At 36.5% G+C, this 16,754-nt stretch overlaps 1 protein-coding gene across 1 annotated transcript in view; it reads right to left on the reverse strand.

Annotated features, from left to right (window-relative positions):
* Positions 1 to 16,754, reverse strand: part of PTPRR (protein tyrosine phosphatase receptor type R) — a 361,573-nt gene that overhangs the window by 190,002 nt on the left and 154,817 nt on the right. Inside the window, exon 3 of the mRNA XM_007503044.3 lies at positions 2,450 to 2,563. Coding sequence (XP_007503106.1) covers positions 2,450 to 2,563 — 114 coding nt within the window. The remainder of the gene's footprint in view (positions 1 to 2,449; positions 2,564 to 16,754) is intronic.

Genomic DNA, 16,754 nt, shown 5'->3' on the forward strand with positions numbered 1-16,754 from the left:
AACATCTTGAACCTTTGAACTACATTCCCCAGAATTCCTTCTGAATCTCCCAGCATCCCTTTCCCTGTGTCCTTGCATTTGCGTGATCATGTTATTGTTCTCTAAGTTCTATAGCTCCTCCCTCTCCCTCTCTTCTCTTGAGACCTGAGTTGAGTTAGGCAGGTTTTACTCTAGCTTTTTATTTCAAGGTATTATTAATAAAACTTTAAAAATATAATACTGAATTATTGAATATTAATTTTAATCTTTATAATACACATACATGTGTGCCTTATCCTGCGTATACACACAAATATATAAACAGCTCCCCTAAAGTCAAACTCCATGTATGACTATATGTACGCTGTCAAGACTATGACATGTAAATGACTGGGCGATCTACTGAGTTCAGACTTGTATGAATATTGCAGGAAACTGCTAGAAATGGACATTGATTTGGGCTCAGAACCGACAGAAGGAAGCGATTGGCTGATTTATATCTGGGAGACTCTCTATGATGTTCATCAATTCTAAGCTGCCTTCAGACATACAATCACATCTATGTAGATAGATTCCCTGCCAGTCACGGTATAAAAAGCACATGTTTTGTGGGTAAGAAGCTACACAAAATATCGCTAGGAAGTGTGTATTAGAAAAAGAGGGTTACGTCACATAAAAAAGAGTGAGAGGAAGACCAAATGCTGAACGGGTTCGCATTAAACGACATGGAAGAAGGGAGCTCTGGGAGATATTTACCCAAGACTATGGACAAGAATTGCAGTCTGAGAAGGTGTGAATGCTTTCTGGTCTAGAAATATTGGAGAGAATACAGACGCTGATGAAAACAGTCTATACAGACATATACATGAACACATATGACATGAAAACATCGTATCTTTCGAGCTTTTATCAATTGGGGAATGGCCAGATTCTTATAAATTTGGCAAGATCTTCTTTATATTTTAGATATCAGATCTCTATTTGAGAAATTGTCCATGGGAATTTTCCCCTTGTTTTCCTTCTAATGTTGGCTGCATTCGTGTATTTGTACAAAACCTTTTAAATTTAATGTATTCAAAATTATTCATTTTACATCTCACAGTGTTTTCTGTCTCTTGTTTATTCATAAATTCTTCTCCTATCCATAAATCTGATAGATATGTTCCCTGTTCTTCTAATTTGCTTATAATATCTCCCTTTATGTATGCCTACACCATAATATACATAATGAATTTTTATATGCATGGATATATAAATACGGTTCTAAGTTTCTATTTTTACACAACTTTTTTAAATAAGAGATCCACGTGTGTAAACTTTGGTATGACGAGGATCCACCATGATTTCCTTGATGAGGATAAAAATAATAGTAGCTAACATTTACTTTAAAGCACTTTGCTTTAAAGTTTGCAAAGTATTTTACATATATTATCTCATTTTATCCTTGCAATAGTCCTGGGAGATGGGTGCTATCATTATTCTTCATTTACAGATGAGGAAACTTATTCAGATAGTGGTTGAATGACTTGCCTAGCATCACACAAGAACTATATATGTAAGGTAAGTGATGGCATAGGGGATAGAGTGCTGGGTGTGGACTAAGGAAGACTCCTTCCTGAGGTCAACTCCTGCCTAATACACTTAATAGAGATGTGACCCTAGGCTAGTCACTTAACCCCATTTGCCTCAGCTTCTCATCTGGAAAATGAGCCGGAGAAGAAAAAGGCAAACTACTCCAGTATCTTTGCCAAGAAAACCCCAAATGGAGTTACAAAAGAGTTGGACATGAGTGATTGACTAAACAATATCAAGATTCAATGAGTTTAAATGTAACACTATCCGCTGTATCACTTATGTACTATCAGTGAAGACTCCTCTCTTTGCAACAAAGAGAATAATATCTAAACCCCTTTTAGGTCAAGGAATACTTTTATATTTGTACCCTCAGTAGCCAGAACCAAGCACAGTGAGAACTCTAATGAAAAACTTGTATATAACATGCAGTCTTCAATATTTGGTATTGGCCAAAAGAAAATTGCCCCTCTGTGTGTAACCAGTCTTATGAAGAATTTCTCCACACTTTGCTAAGCAATTCCTTAGATGACAGACACACAGGTCATCATCAAGCCCTTATTTGAAGGCTTTCCAGATTTGTAGGACTTCTAGAGCTTGGGATTTCCTAACATCGCCTTGGATTAGCCATCGAGGAGGATGTTAGTGGAAGATTTTTATACCTCTGTGTGTATATGTGTGAGGATGGCCCCATCCCCTTAGTACTGATGTTTATCAGATAAGACAAAATTCAGTTAATTAATGAGACAAGTGAGCTAGGTGCGAGCAAGGCTTGGACATTTCTTGAACCATTAAGAGCAAACTAGCTTTAGCCTTGAGAATCTTCCTTGAAGTAATGAAACATCATATACTTAAAAGACATCTAGCAATTTGGATAGACAACATCTGGACAGCTTACAATTAGGCGATTGATGTGAACTTGTTGTGGTAAGAGTCCTAGAGCTGCTGCCACTCCTTCACGGAATATCCGGAGCAGAGTTATGTTAAGCTTGTTTATGTCCATTTGCAGTGTCTGAAAAAAAAAATCAAGCAAGAAAATTAGTCTTTGACTTGTGAATGAGTCCTCGGCATACATAGCATTTTAAGGCTTTAAATTTCATAGTGATTTACATTTTGATAGCACTTAAAATTTTACAGAGTGCTTTCTTTACCTTACTCCTTTAAGATGGGTAGTGGAAATATTATTGTCCCCATTTTACTAATGAAGAAATTGATATTTAGAGATGGTAAATGAGCTACCTAGAGTCACATAGCTAATCAATGTCAGAAGCAAAATTGAAATTCAATTCTCATGCCAACCATTTCCAGAGTTTTATTATGCCTTACTGCCTCATATGTTCACTAACTCTTTTTTTAAACCCTCACCTTCCATTTTAGAATCAGTATTGTGTATTGATTTCAAGACAGAACAGTGGTAAGGACTAGGCAATGGGGGTTAAGTGACTTGCCCAGGGTCACACAGCTGGGAAGTGTTTGAGGTCACATTTGAACCCAGGACCTCCAGTCTCTAGACCTGGCTCTTAATCCACTGAGCCTCTTAGCTACCCCTTACTCACTAACTCTTAAGTAAATCTGGTAACTCTTTTGAATTTGAATATCTCACAACAATACATATGATGCCTATTTCCATTTTTAATTGGGAATAAATTACAAGGAAAATAGATGGAATAAAGTGTGTATATAAACCTCCTAAGAAAGACAGTTTTAAATATGCATATATCTTTTTTTGTTAAATGATGTCTTCTCTAGAGTGGGAAGAGGTAGAAATGTGGGAGGGTGGGAGATACTTGGGAATTTTAATGTGAAAATTAAACAAATACATAAATAAAAATAAATATATTGTGTTTCAAAAGTCATAGTATAGTTTCAAGCTAAAAGTTTACATTTACATGCTTTTAAGTACTCCTAGTTGAGAAGACATTATTATAAAGCAAATGTAATTTTCCCCAAACAATCAATTTCATCTCAAAATCTGTCAGGTGTTTTGTTTAGTCACAATTTCTTTATAGAAGAAACTTTCATTCAAATGAGGAAAAACTTGTATGTAAATTGAAGATGACTTTGTCAAAATAGTCTCTTATTTGAGGAGAAGGAAAGAGGAATTGGTTCTTTTCTCTCTTCTAGATTATACCCCTCGAGTTGCCATGACGATAAACACAGTATTTGCCCCTAGAATACTGTCACATAAAATAGGTCAATCCTCACTTTGAAAAGTGGTTGAAATCTCAGAACTCCAATCTACTTCAGATCATGCTCAAATCATTATGCAGTCACAGGAGATGGCTTTTCTTTCTGTCTACAGGTCCAGTGAAACTTGCTCGTACCTGAATTTTCCTATGCTAGATAACTGCTGGCTTTCATACAGCCTCTCAAATTTGGTGATGCTCTTCAGGGATGGTCTGGATGCACAAATATCACAAAGGATTTCATTTGATCTTACAACAACTCTCTGAAGCACTATAGAGAGTTTAAAGCGATATACTATGCTTCAGAAGTAACTCTGGACTTGTAAATAAAAAGCTGGCATCAGAGAGAGGACAATCTCCATTCAAGTCCTACCCTGATCTAATCGTCTGGGTGACCTTGGCAAAATAAGAGCCTTCTCAGTAAGTCTGGAAACCCGGACAGTAATTTGTTTCTATGCATTAGTGCAGGAAACTTGCTCACTGAGAGTTCTTTATGTCAATAAAAATCCACCGCAAGTAGAGTCTGAACACCCTCCCTACTTCCAAACCCAAACCAGACTCCTTTGTTTCATTTTATACCAGCTGCTCTACAAAAATCCAAGATTCAGTGGCCAATTCATCTCTCAGTAGATGGTGCCAGAGGCTGCCCTAGGTAAGTGCTCTCACAGGGTCTCAAAAGAGAGGCCTCAGCATGTAATCTACCTTCACAATTATCTCTCTCTTTAGGAAACCCTCAACCTCACAGTGCTTTCTTCCCTGTTGCCTCAGAAAGGCTGACAAAGAATTGGAAACAGTGCAATTGTGAATACACACAGAAAGGCAAACAGGGCGAATAAATGGAATTCAATTCATTAGTTTAATGAATGGTCAATGAAAAATTAATAAAATGGCAATGTAATCCAGTTTGAAACACATGTGCTGTCGCCTCCTTTAAGACAACAACAACAACAACAACAACAACAGCAACAACAACAACAACAACAGCAGCAACAACAACAACAACAGAAAAAACCTCTTATAGTTCAGCAGAAAGATCACTAGGTGTGGAGTCTAGAGGATGTGGGTTCAAAGGTCGATTCTGATGCTTACTACCTGTGGGATGTCAGTAAATCACTTTATATCTCTGGGGTTCAGTTTTATTTTCTGTAAAATGAAGGAGATGATTTCTAAGATCTTTTCCAGTGCTTAATCCATGATCTTATCAATGGAAACTTAATTAAATATACATGTGTGTGCAAATACAAATAACTATACATATTCTTGAATTTATAAGTGTATACTAAGAAATATATGTGTGTAAGTTTAAATATTCTTACACATGTTTGTATATCTGTACATGTCTGTATGGTATGGTATGGTATATACAGGTATAATCATTTTTATATACATGTATAATCTATGGTATATAGCATGTGCATATATTTTATACACATATATAATATATAATATATGTAACTTATATTATATTTAATATATACAGCAGTACTCATATGTAATCTATATCATAGATGGTGTCTGTATGTGTACGTGTGTACATGTATGTGTATGTATAGAAAATACATATACACATTTTACTGCATAATTAATCACACTAAGTATGAGACATGTAAGTATGTGTGTGTGTGTACATGCAGAGAGAGTAATCTATAGGGAACGTAATTATGAGGAACACATAGAGGAGGAAACAGGGTTCCTGAATGGACAAAATGGAATTAATTAGTTTAATTAATGATGAATGAATAATTATTAAATTATCAGACTAATCCAGTTGAAACACAAGAGTCATTCCAGGCTTTAAGAAAACGATTGTGGTAGAGCAGCAAGCCCTACACATCTATGCATATATGCCATAGATTATGATGGCTGTCTAATTTTTCTATTACTACAAGGTTTCAATGTAGGGTTACTCCCACAATGCCTTATCCAGTAGTAGTACATTCTAACTGTGAGCAGGGAGTCCCCCCCCCCGCCGTGCAGTTAAAAAAAAGGGGGGGGGGAATTAGCCATGTTTCCAAGTAACTTTTCAGGAACACATCAAGTTGTTTGGTTAGTTTCATATCCTGGCTTAAAAACTAAAAGCTTTCAGAGAACAGGACTCTGTTTCACACAGTGCTTAGCCTATCTTTGTTTAATGCAGTCATTTTTTCATTGTATCCAATTCTTTGTGATCCCATTTGGGAGTTTTCTTGGAAGAGATACTGGAGTGGTAGGCCATTTCATTCTCCAGCTCATTTTACAGATGAAGAAACCAAGGCAAATAGGATTAAGTGACTTGCCCAGGTACACACAGAGAGTGAATTTGAGTCCTGATTTGAACTCAGGAAGATGTACCCAGCACTCTTTCTACTGCACCACCCTGCTGTCCTTGTTTAGCACATATTCAATCTTAATAAATGCTTGCTGAAGGTGGAGTCAAGATGGCAGCATAGAGGCAGTGAAAGTTCAGACCACTGAAAAACTTTCCTTACCAATGACAAACTAAATGCTCCTAGGGAACTGAAAATCAAACCTAACAACAGGACAGAGCTAAGGAACCCTCCTGCTGGACTCAACGTAAAAGGTACACCTCCCCCCCCCCAAAGCCTGAATTCAAGAACACTCAGGTTTTAAGGAGAAGGAAGAAGGAAGGTCCCAGGACCCCTCCCCCACCTAGAGCACTGAGCATCAAGCAATAGTTGAAACCTCTGGGCAGGGAAGGGTGCTGGTCTGGAGAGAGTACCTTGCGGGCAAAGCTGTGCCAGTCTCAGAGTGTTGAAGACAGGCAGTGGGGAAGCAGTTGAAGAAGAAGCGCAGAGCAGGCAGCCTAGTTGTAGCAGTGGAGACATTCCATATTGCACCCCCCCCCCAGAGGTTTTGGCTTCAGGGCACATCCAGCACTGCAACTCAGCTGGGCTTAATCTCGTCAAAACCTTCAGAGGACAGGGAAGCTCAAGCTCTAAAACCTCTCCCCCACAGACTGTGCTGAGAGATTTGCTGACTAAGCTCCAAGGGTGAAGGCTGACAGAAAAGCCCAAAACCACAGATCCAACACACAATGAGATTTGCAAGAGTACAGGCAACAACAGGGGGAAAAGAAGGTGCAAATGTGAGCAGACAACAGAAAAAGAAAAAAGAAATCAAAATTGACAGCTTCTACCCAGGCAATGAACAAAGAGCAAATGCAACAGAGAAGGATGAAGGAATACCAAGCAAAAACACAGAAACTCCAGCTTTGTTAGAACTCAAAATACAATTCAAAACACAATTAAGAGAGGCTGAAGACAACTGGGAAAGACCCTAAAAAGCAAGAGAAGTCATCTGGAAACAGAGGCACTTAAACTAAAACAAGAAAATAGTTTCTTGAAATCCAAAATTAATCATCTTGGAAATGAGGCAAAGGAAATGAAAGATGAGGCAAAGAAAATGAAAGATGAGGCCAAGAAGATGAAAGATGACCTCCAAAGAAAATCAGACCAGAAGGAGAAAGAGGACCAAAAAAGCCAGGGATGAAATCCAGTCTTTAAAAACTATAATTCAACAATTATAAGCAAGTGACTTCACAAGGCAGCAGGACACTAAAAAACACAATCAATAGAATGAAAAAATTGAAGAAAATATGAAGCACCTCATTCACAAAAGGGAAGATTGAGAAAATTGTTCCAGAAGAGAAAACTTAAGAATTATTGGTCTACTGGAAGACCATGACAAAAGAAAAAAACCTGGAAATCATACTACAGGAAATTATTCAAGAAAACTTCTCTGGTATTCTAGAACAAGAGGGAAAAGTGGAGATTGAAAGAATCCACAGATTACTTCCTGTACTTAATCCCCAACTGACATCACCCAGGAATGTTATAGCCAAATTAAAAAAACTATCAGACCAAGGAAAAAATATTACAAGGTGCCAAGAAGAAGACATTCAGATACCACGGAAACACAGTGAGGATAACTCAGGATCTGGCTGCATCTACACTGAAGGACCGAAAGGCATGGAATATGCAAAGGAACTAGGTCTACAACCAAGAATCAACTACCCAGCAAAACTGACTATATTCTTACAGGGGAAAGTATGGTCATTCAAGAAAATAGAAGAATTCCAAGTATTTGTAAAGAAAAGACCAGTCCTGAACAGAAAATTTGATGCCCAAACACAGAACTCAAGAGAATCATCAAAAGGTAATTAAGAAAGGGGGGAAAAAAGAAAAAAAACAACAAAACCCACAATTTTTTAAAAAGAGATCCAATAAGTTAAAATGATATGTATCCCTACAAGAAAAGAGGTCATTGGTAACTCTTAAAAATTGTTATTATCACCTCAGTAGCTAGAAGAATTATACTTAGAGGGAACAGTGATAAACAGTATAGGATAAAATGCCAAGACATTAATATGCATATAGATATATATATGCATAAATACACATAAATATGTATTTATATATACATATACAACTAGAAATTTAAAAAGAGAGGTTAATACTAAAAGAAATGGGAAAAGAAACAAAGTGGGGTAAATTTATATGTCACAAAGAAGCATGTGGCGGGGGGGACATCAATATATTGGAAGGGTAAAGAGGTTGGAGATAGGAAATACTCAATTTTTACATGCATCTAAATGGACTCAAAGAGGGAAGAACAATCAAATCCATTGGGGCAGAGAATTGATTTGTGCCCTATAGGGAAGTAGAAGGGTAACAAACAGACTGGTGGGGAGGGAAGCAATACAAGAGTGGGAGAGGGTGGAGGGGTAGTTTAAAAAGACTGTAAAAAATAAGGGGGGAATAAGAAGGGAGGGTGGTAGAAAAGAAAGTAAAATAAGGGTGGGAATTAGGGGGACTGATTAAAAACAAAACTTTGGTGTAGAAGGAAATAGTGAAAGAAAAAAAGGCAGGACTAGGAGTGGAAATAAAAAAATGCTGGGAAATAGACAGCTGGTAATCATAACTCTGAATGTGAATGGAATGATAACTCACCCATAAAACACAAGCAAATAGTAGAATGGATTAGAAACCAAAACCCTACCATATGCTGTCTAAAAGAAACAAACATGAGGACACGCATAGGGTAAAAGTAAGAGGATGGAGCCAAATCTATTGGACATCAACTGAGAAAGAAGGCAGGAGTTGCAATCATGATATCTGACAAACCCAAAGTAAAAATAGATCTAGTCAAAAGAGATAGGGAAGGTAATTACATCCCGATGAAGGGAAATATAGACAATGAGGAAATATCAGTACACAACATGTATGCACCAAATGGCATAGCATCCAAATTCCTAAAAAAGAAACTAGTAGAGTTCAAGGATGAAATAGATAGAAAAACTATGCTAGTGGGAGACCTGAACCTTCCTCTATCAGAACTAAATAAATCAAACCAAAAAATAAATAAGAAAGAGGTAATAGAAGTGAATGAAATCTTAGAAAAATAGAGTTAGTAGATATGTGGAGAAAAAGAAATAGGAACAAAAAGGAATACACCTTCTTTTCAGCAGCACATGGTACATTCACAAAGATTGACCATGTACTAGGGTATAAAAACATTGAAAAGAAGTGCAAAAGAGCAGAAATAATCAATGCAATCTTCTCAGATCACAATGCAATTAAAATAATAATTAGTAAGGGTCCATGGAGAGGCAAATCAAAAATTAATTGGAAATTTAAAAAAATATGACTTTCCAAAATCAGTGAGTTAAAGAATAAATCATAGAAACAATTAATAATTTCTTTGAAGAAAATGACCATGATGGGACAGCCTTTCAAAATCTATGGGATGCAAGCAAAGCAGTACTCAGGGAAATTTATATCCTTGAGTTCATATATTAACAAATTAGGGAGGGCAGAGGTCAATGAATTGGGCATGCAAATTAAAAAAAACAGAAAGTGAACAAATTAAAAATCCTCAGATGAAGTAAATTAGAGATCCTAAAAATCAAAGGAGAAATTAATAAAATTGAAAGTCAAAGAAGTATTGATTTAATAAATAAGACTAGATTATTGGTCAATCTAATTAAAAAAAGGAAAGCAGAAAACCAAATTGACAGTTTCCAAGATGAAAAGGGAAACCTCACCTCTAATGAAGAGGAAATTAAGGCAATCATTAAAAATTATTATATGGCAATAAATATGGCAATCTAGATGATATGGATGAATATTTACAAAGATATAAATTGCCTAGAATAACAGAGGAAGAAATAGACTAGCTAAACAACCCCATATCAGAAAAAGAAATTGAACAAGCCATCAAAGAACTTCCTAAGAAAAAATCCCCAGGTCCATATGGATTCACAAATGAATTCTATCAAACATTCAAAGAACAACTAATCTGAATATTACACAAACTATTTGACAGAATAAGCAAGAAGGAGTTCTACCAAATTCTTTTTATGACAAAAATATAATACTGATTCCAAAGCCAGGCAGGTCAAAAACAGAGAAAGAAAACTACAAACCAATCTCCTTAATGAATAGAGATGCAAAAATCTTAAATAGGATATTAGGAAAAAGACTCCAGCAAGTGATCATGAGGGTTATTCACTATGACCAGTTAGGATTTATACCAGGAATGCAAGGATGTTTCAATATTAGGAAAATCATCCACATAATTGACCATATTATCAAGCAAACTGACCAAAATCACATGGTTATCTCACTAGATACAGAAAAAGTCTTTGGCAAAATACAACACTCATTCCTATTGAAAACATTAGAAAATATAGGAATAGAATGGCATTTCCTAAAAATAATAAACAGTATATATCTAAAACCATCAGCAAGTGTAATCTGCAATGTAGATAAATTAGAACCATTCCCAATAAGATCAGGAGTGAAACAAGGATGCCCATTATCACCTCTATTATTTAACATTGTACTAGAAACACTAGCAGTAGCAATTAGAGAAGAAAAAGAAATTGAAGGTATTAAAATAATTATTGAGGAGACCAAGCTTTCACTATTTACAGATGATATGATGGTCTACTTAAAGAATCCTAGAGAAGCCACCAAAAAGCTAGTGGAAATAATCAACAACTTTAGCAAAGTTGCAGGTTACAAAATAAACCCACATAAATCATTAGCATTTCTATATATTTCCAACACATCTCAGCAGCAAGAATTAGAAAGAGAAATTCCATTTAAAATCACCCAAGACAATATAAAATACTTAGGAATCTATCTGCTGAGGCAAACACAGGAACTATATGAACACAACTACAAAACACTATCCACACAATTAAAACTAAATCTAAACAATTGGAAAAACATTGACTGGTCATGGGTAGGACGAGCTAACATAATAAAAATGACAATCCTACCCAAATTAATTTACTTATTTAGTGCCATACTCATTGAACTACCAAAAAACTTTTTTTACTGAATTAGAAAAAAACCACAACAAATTTCATTTGGAAGAACAAAAGATCAAAGATATCCAGGGAGATCATTAAAAAAAAATGTGAAGGAAGGAGGCCTTGTAGTCCAAGATCTCAAACTATACTATAAAGCAGTGGTCATCAAAACAATTTGGTGCTGGCTAAGAGACAGAAAGGAGGATCAGTGGAATAGACTTGGTGTAAGTGACCTCAGCAAGACAGTCTATGATAAGCCCAATGATCCCAGCTTTTGGGACCAAAGCCCACTATTTGATAAAAGCTGCTGGGAAAATTGGAAAACAGTATGGGAGAGATTAGGTTTGGATAAACATCTCACACCTTACACAAAGATAAACTTAGAATGGCTGAAGGACTTGAATATAAAGAAGGAAACTATAAGCAAATTAGTTGAACACAGAACAGTATACATGTCAGATCTTTGGGAAAGGAAAGACTTTAAAACCAAGAAAGAGCTAGAAAAAAAATCATAAAATGCAAAGTAAATAATTTTGATTATGTCAAATTAAAAAAAAAGTTTTGTATAAACAAAACCAATGCAACGAAAATTAGAAGGGAAGCAACAAATTTGGAAACAATCTTAATAACAAAAACCTCTGACAAAGGTCTAATTACTCAAATTTATAAATAGCTGAACCAATTGTACAAAAAATCAAGCCATTCTCCAATTAATCAATGGGCAAGGGACAGGAATAGACTATTTTCAGTTAAAGAAATCAAAACTATGAATAAGCACATGAAAAAGTGTTCTAATTTTCTCATAATCAGAGAGATTCAAATCACAACAACTCTGAGGTATCACCTTATACCTAGCTGATTGGCTAACATGACAGCAAAGGAAAGTAATGAATTCTGGAGGGGAGTGGCAAAGTCGGGACATTAATTCATTACTGGTGGATTTGTGAATTGATCAACCATTCTGGAGGGCAATTTGGAACTATGCCCAAAGGGTGCTAAACGACTGTCTGCCTTTTGATCCAGCCATAGCACTGCTAGATTTGTACCCCAAAAAGATAATAAGGAAAAAGACCTGTACAAGAATACTCATAGCTGCACTCTTTGTAGTGGAAAAAAAAATTGGAAAATGAGAGCATGATCTTCAGTTGGGAAATGGCTGAACAAATTGTGATGTATGTTGGTAATGGAATACTATGGTGCTCAAAGGAATAATAAACTGGAGGAATTCCATGGGAACTGACATGAACTCCAGAAATTGATGCAGAATGAAAGGAGCAAAACCAGGAGAACATTGTACACAAAGACCAATACACTATGGTTCAATTGAATGTAATGGACTTCTTCATTAGTAGTAATACTGTGATACTGAACAATTTGGAGGGATCTACAATAAAGAACATTATCAACATTCAGAGGAAAAACTGTGGGAGTAGAAACACCAGAAGAAAAACAACTGCTTGATTACATGGGTTGATGGGGATATGATTGGGAATATAAACTCTAAATGAACATCCTAGTGCAAACATCAACAACATGAAAATAGGTTCTGATCAAGGACACATGTAATACCCAGTAGAATTGAGCATCAGCTACGGGAAGGGTGGGTGGAGGGAAGGGAGGGAAAGGAATAATGTTCTAAATTGACTAAATAAATAAATAAATTTTTAAAAACAAAGCTAAAAAATTAAATATATAAATGCTTGCTATTAATTGATTGAACTGTAGAGTCCCTCCTTGTAGAGCCCAGAACCGAACTTGTTCTTAGTCAAAGCTCAATAACCTTTGGCCAAGTAGTTCTTTACTATTGAGGAGATTGCTTATGCCCTTAAGTTTCTTTACAAGAGATGCAAGGGATACTTTTTCTTCATCTCTATTAAATGAGCAGAGTTTAGTTTTCAGAGAGCCTTGTGAGCTGGAAGGTTATAGTTGTTTGAAACAAAGAAGGGATTAACGTATGTCCTTTAAACCAAAGAGATGGCCAAGTACCCAAGGAAATCTTTTATATAGATCTTCTCCTTGTTTTGAAGAGCAGTGACAGAGTTAGAACCAGCAATTAATTTGGCAGCCAAAGTAAGTACCACAAACTATTACTAGGAGAAGTGATGCAAAAGGAAAGGAACTTTTAAAGACAATTGTCCGAATAAAATGACAGAAACAGGTCCTGAACGTCAGGGGAAAAGCCCTGGTACTTATGAAATGAAATCTATAATGGAGAAGACCTAGGGACATGCAGAGAGGCTGCTGTTGTCAGGGAGAGAGAAGTAGTGGCCTGACAGAGAATGAACTCACCTATGATACAGTCATGAGTGGGGAGGAAATGGTGCCATAGATTTTAACTAATTATTTTTGCTAATTAGGTGCTGAGCGCATTTGTTTCTTCCTGCAGAAGTACAATTACTGCCTGTGCCCTGGGACAAAGTTCTGGTCACTCTACCCTCGTTAAGGCTCTGAGGACTAATGGTTTATCTGTATTTAATCAACATATTAATCACTACTTAAATATTTTTGTCACTTAAAGGGAAACATTCCAGTATAAATTAGGTGAAGGGGCAGGTATGTGTTGGAGTGGATAGAGCACCAGGCTTGGAGTTAGGAGGACTCATCTTCCTGAGTTAAAATGGCCTCTAACATTTAATTTGGCAAACCACTTAATCCTTTTTGCTTTAGTTTCCTCATCTGTAAAATGGGCTGAAGAAGGAAACAGTGAACACTGATATCTTTGCTAAGAAAACTCTAAATGGTTCATGAAGAGTTGGACTCAACAAAAGATTAAATAATCTCAAAAACCCCTTCCAACTACAATAAAGTCATTGCATTTTGTTAATAGAAATGTCCAAGAGTGTGAAAGACTGTTTTCACACTACTCCCTCTATGCCTACTCAAATAATACTGATACATCTAATTACCATTTACATAAGGCTTTAGGGTTTGCAAAGTACTTTACATATTTCATTTGAGCCTCATAATAACCTTGGGTAATGGTTACTATTACGATCGATCCTCATTTTACAAATGAGGAAACTGAGACTGAGAGAGTTAGGTGTCTTGCACAGAGTAAAATAATGAGCTAAACATTTGAGATGGAATTTGAAGTCAAGTCAGCAAAACTTTAGGTTGGACTTTGGAGGAAATGTGCAATTTAACTACCAGAGAAGAGGCAAACAATAATAAGCTCTTAACTGTGCATAATGTACACTGCATAACTATACCACATAATGTACCTCTCTGACTAATACAAGAAATTATTGCTACTCCCTTCAATTGGTACCTTTAAGAAGCTTTAGCATTGCCTACCAGAGAGGATGGCTGCCATTTTGGTGCTAGAGGATCTGTTATTTTCCTTTGCTTTTTAGGAAGATGGACTGACATATGTACTTTTCCAGAACTTTGCTAAAGCTTCTTGCTGATCACCACTGTTTATACAGTCTTGTAGCTCTTCCCTAAGGGAAAGGTAATTTTGACTCTACAACTTGTGCTAGCAACAGGGAGTCTAGAGGTTGTTGAGAACTCTTGAGGACGCAATTCCCAGGGCTGTCATTAAGTTGTGACTCGCAACTGTGGCAACAATTTTCAAGGCCAGGTTTGCCTGATGAAACTAATGGGTGGGAAGGAGGAGGGAACCCAGGACCAGAAGATGCCTGGAAAGGCAACTTTCCAAGAAGGTGAATCAGCATGTTCAGCTCTCTGAGTTTGGAAATATGGCAGCTCACTGGAAAGACAATGCTGATACAAACAGTCGTGCAATTTAGATCAAAAGGACCTGGGGCAGGTGTTTCAACTAATCCAAGCATTTTTCCTAAAGGATTTGCCCCAAATTTCCATCTGGCCAGGAGATCCAACCTGATCATTTTTATCTATACATGTGTGTGTGAGAGAGAGACTAGGGACTATCTCTGCCCAAAGAAGATATCTTACGTGTGTATCATAATGAAGCCCCAAATTGCTTTGGAAATTCAGGCCAGGTACCCTCTTCATTCATCCTCTTAACTTTGACAAAAACATGAGTATTTAGTAAGTACATTATCCAGGGACAAGAATGATCTGTGTGACCCTGAGTGGAAGGGCCAGCCAGTGATAGAGCATACTTATTTGGGAGAATGTACAATTGGGAAAAAGACATGCTTCTCTGTAAGATGGTATTCTATCTCCTATTACTCTGACTTTGCCCAGTTCGTCCCCTGTTCCTGAATATCCTCCATCTTTCTCTGGCTTTCTTCATTCAGTTTAATTACAACTGCCTTTACTCATCCTCAACTGTTAGTTCCTTCCATTTATTGAAATTCAGTTTTTCCATGTTTTCATTTTACTTGTATGTTTACATGTCACACACACTGATGAAATTTAAACTGCTTGATGGTGAGGACAGTTTGATTTTTATATTTTGTTCTAGAATTTGGTACAGCACCTGGCATATAGGATCACAGAGTAATGTACTATCCCTTTAAGTTTTATTCTCATATAGAAGAGTTTGATGATGGATGAAGTCTGATTTTCTCAGTGTTCTGAGTGTGGTGTAATCTCTATATCATACAATAATATTATTTGTTAATGATAATTATACTTCCAACAGAATTTCTAACCTTAGAGATCATTGAATCCCGTATTTTCATTTCACATCTAAAACCAAAGGGCAGTGGAGTTAAGCAAATAACAGCAAGCAATGCTAGTGTTTGCAGACTCCTTACAGTTATCCTGTCTGCCACAGAGTTCCGAGACAAGAAATTGTATTTTGAATGTGACAAGCCATAATATATTAGAGATGGATACCAGAACTGTCCTAGGATTACAGCATGAAAGTAATTCACCTGATTAGAGAGAGAAAACAAGAACTGCTTTATTGACTATGAGCTAAGGTGTGTTTTCAGAGAGGACTCAGAGTCTGAGCCCAGTAAAAGGGGAGAAGAAGGAAATGAAATGACAAATTTCAGAACTGCTAAATAAAGTCTAAACTCCCAAACCTGGCATTCAAGACTTAGCATGCTGTTACCAAACCAGAGTAGGACATCATTCATGTTGACCCAGCCTTCCAATGGATCATAAGATTATAGATTCATAGCTGCAAAGGACCTCAGTGGTCATCTAATGCCTTCGTTGTTCAGATGAAGAAACTGAGAACTGAAGGGATTCAATGATTCCCCCAATGTCAGTAGTGGCAGCTGACAGCAAATGGTACCTTCAAGTGAGCAGAAGAATAGTTTGGAAACAGAAAAGTCATGCAATAGACCAACTAATTTGCCTGAGATAGTCTGTAAAGTGTCTTTTTCTGAGAGATCTACTAAAGTGTAGATAAAGGATTGACTTTACCACAGAAGCTGCATTTATCAAGGAATATTTATGGACAATTCCTGAGACAGAAAGAAGATGGGAAGTTTGTTATTTCAGCACTGTCTGTCCTCAAATATGTCTACTAGGCAGATTTCTGTATGTGTCCACTTTTTGTTTTCTACTATACTCCTTTAGTAGGAGAATGTGACCTAGATTTGTCTATAGATTATTATGCATTTCTCTTTCCTGTGTTTTTTCATGTATCTTAATCTTCTTTTTGCCTTATTGCTAAGGAGATTATATTCACTATCTAAATGTATCATCATTGTGAGTGGCTGGTTTATGTAAATAGGAATACATTGGGGGAGATGGAGAGCTAAAGTGGTGAATTACAAGGGCATTTTCCTCTGCAATAGGGTTAACACTAGGAAGAT

The sequence above is a fragment of the Monodelphis domestica genome, chromosome 5 (assembly GCF_027887165.1).
Source record: "Monodelphis domestica isolate mMonDom1 chromosome 5, mMonDom1.pri, whole genome shotgun sequence".
Lineage (NCBI taxonomy): Eukaryota > Metazoa > Chordata > Mammalia > Didelphimorphia > Didelphidae > Monodelphis > Monodelphis domestica.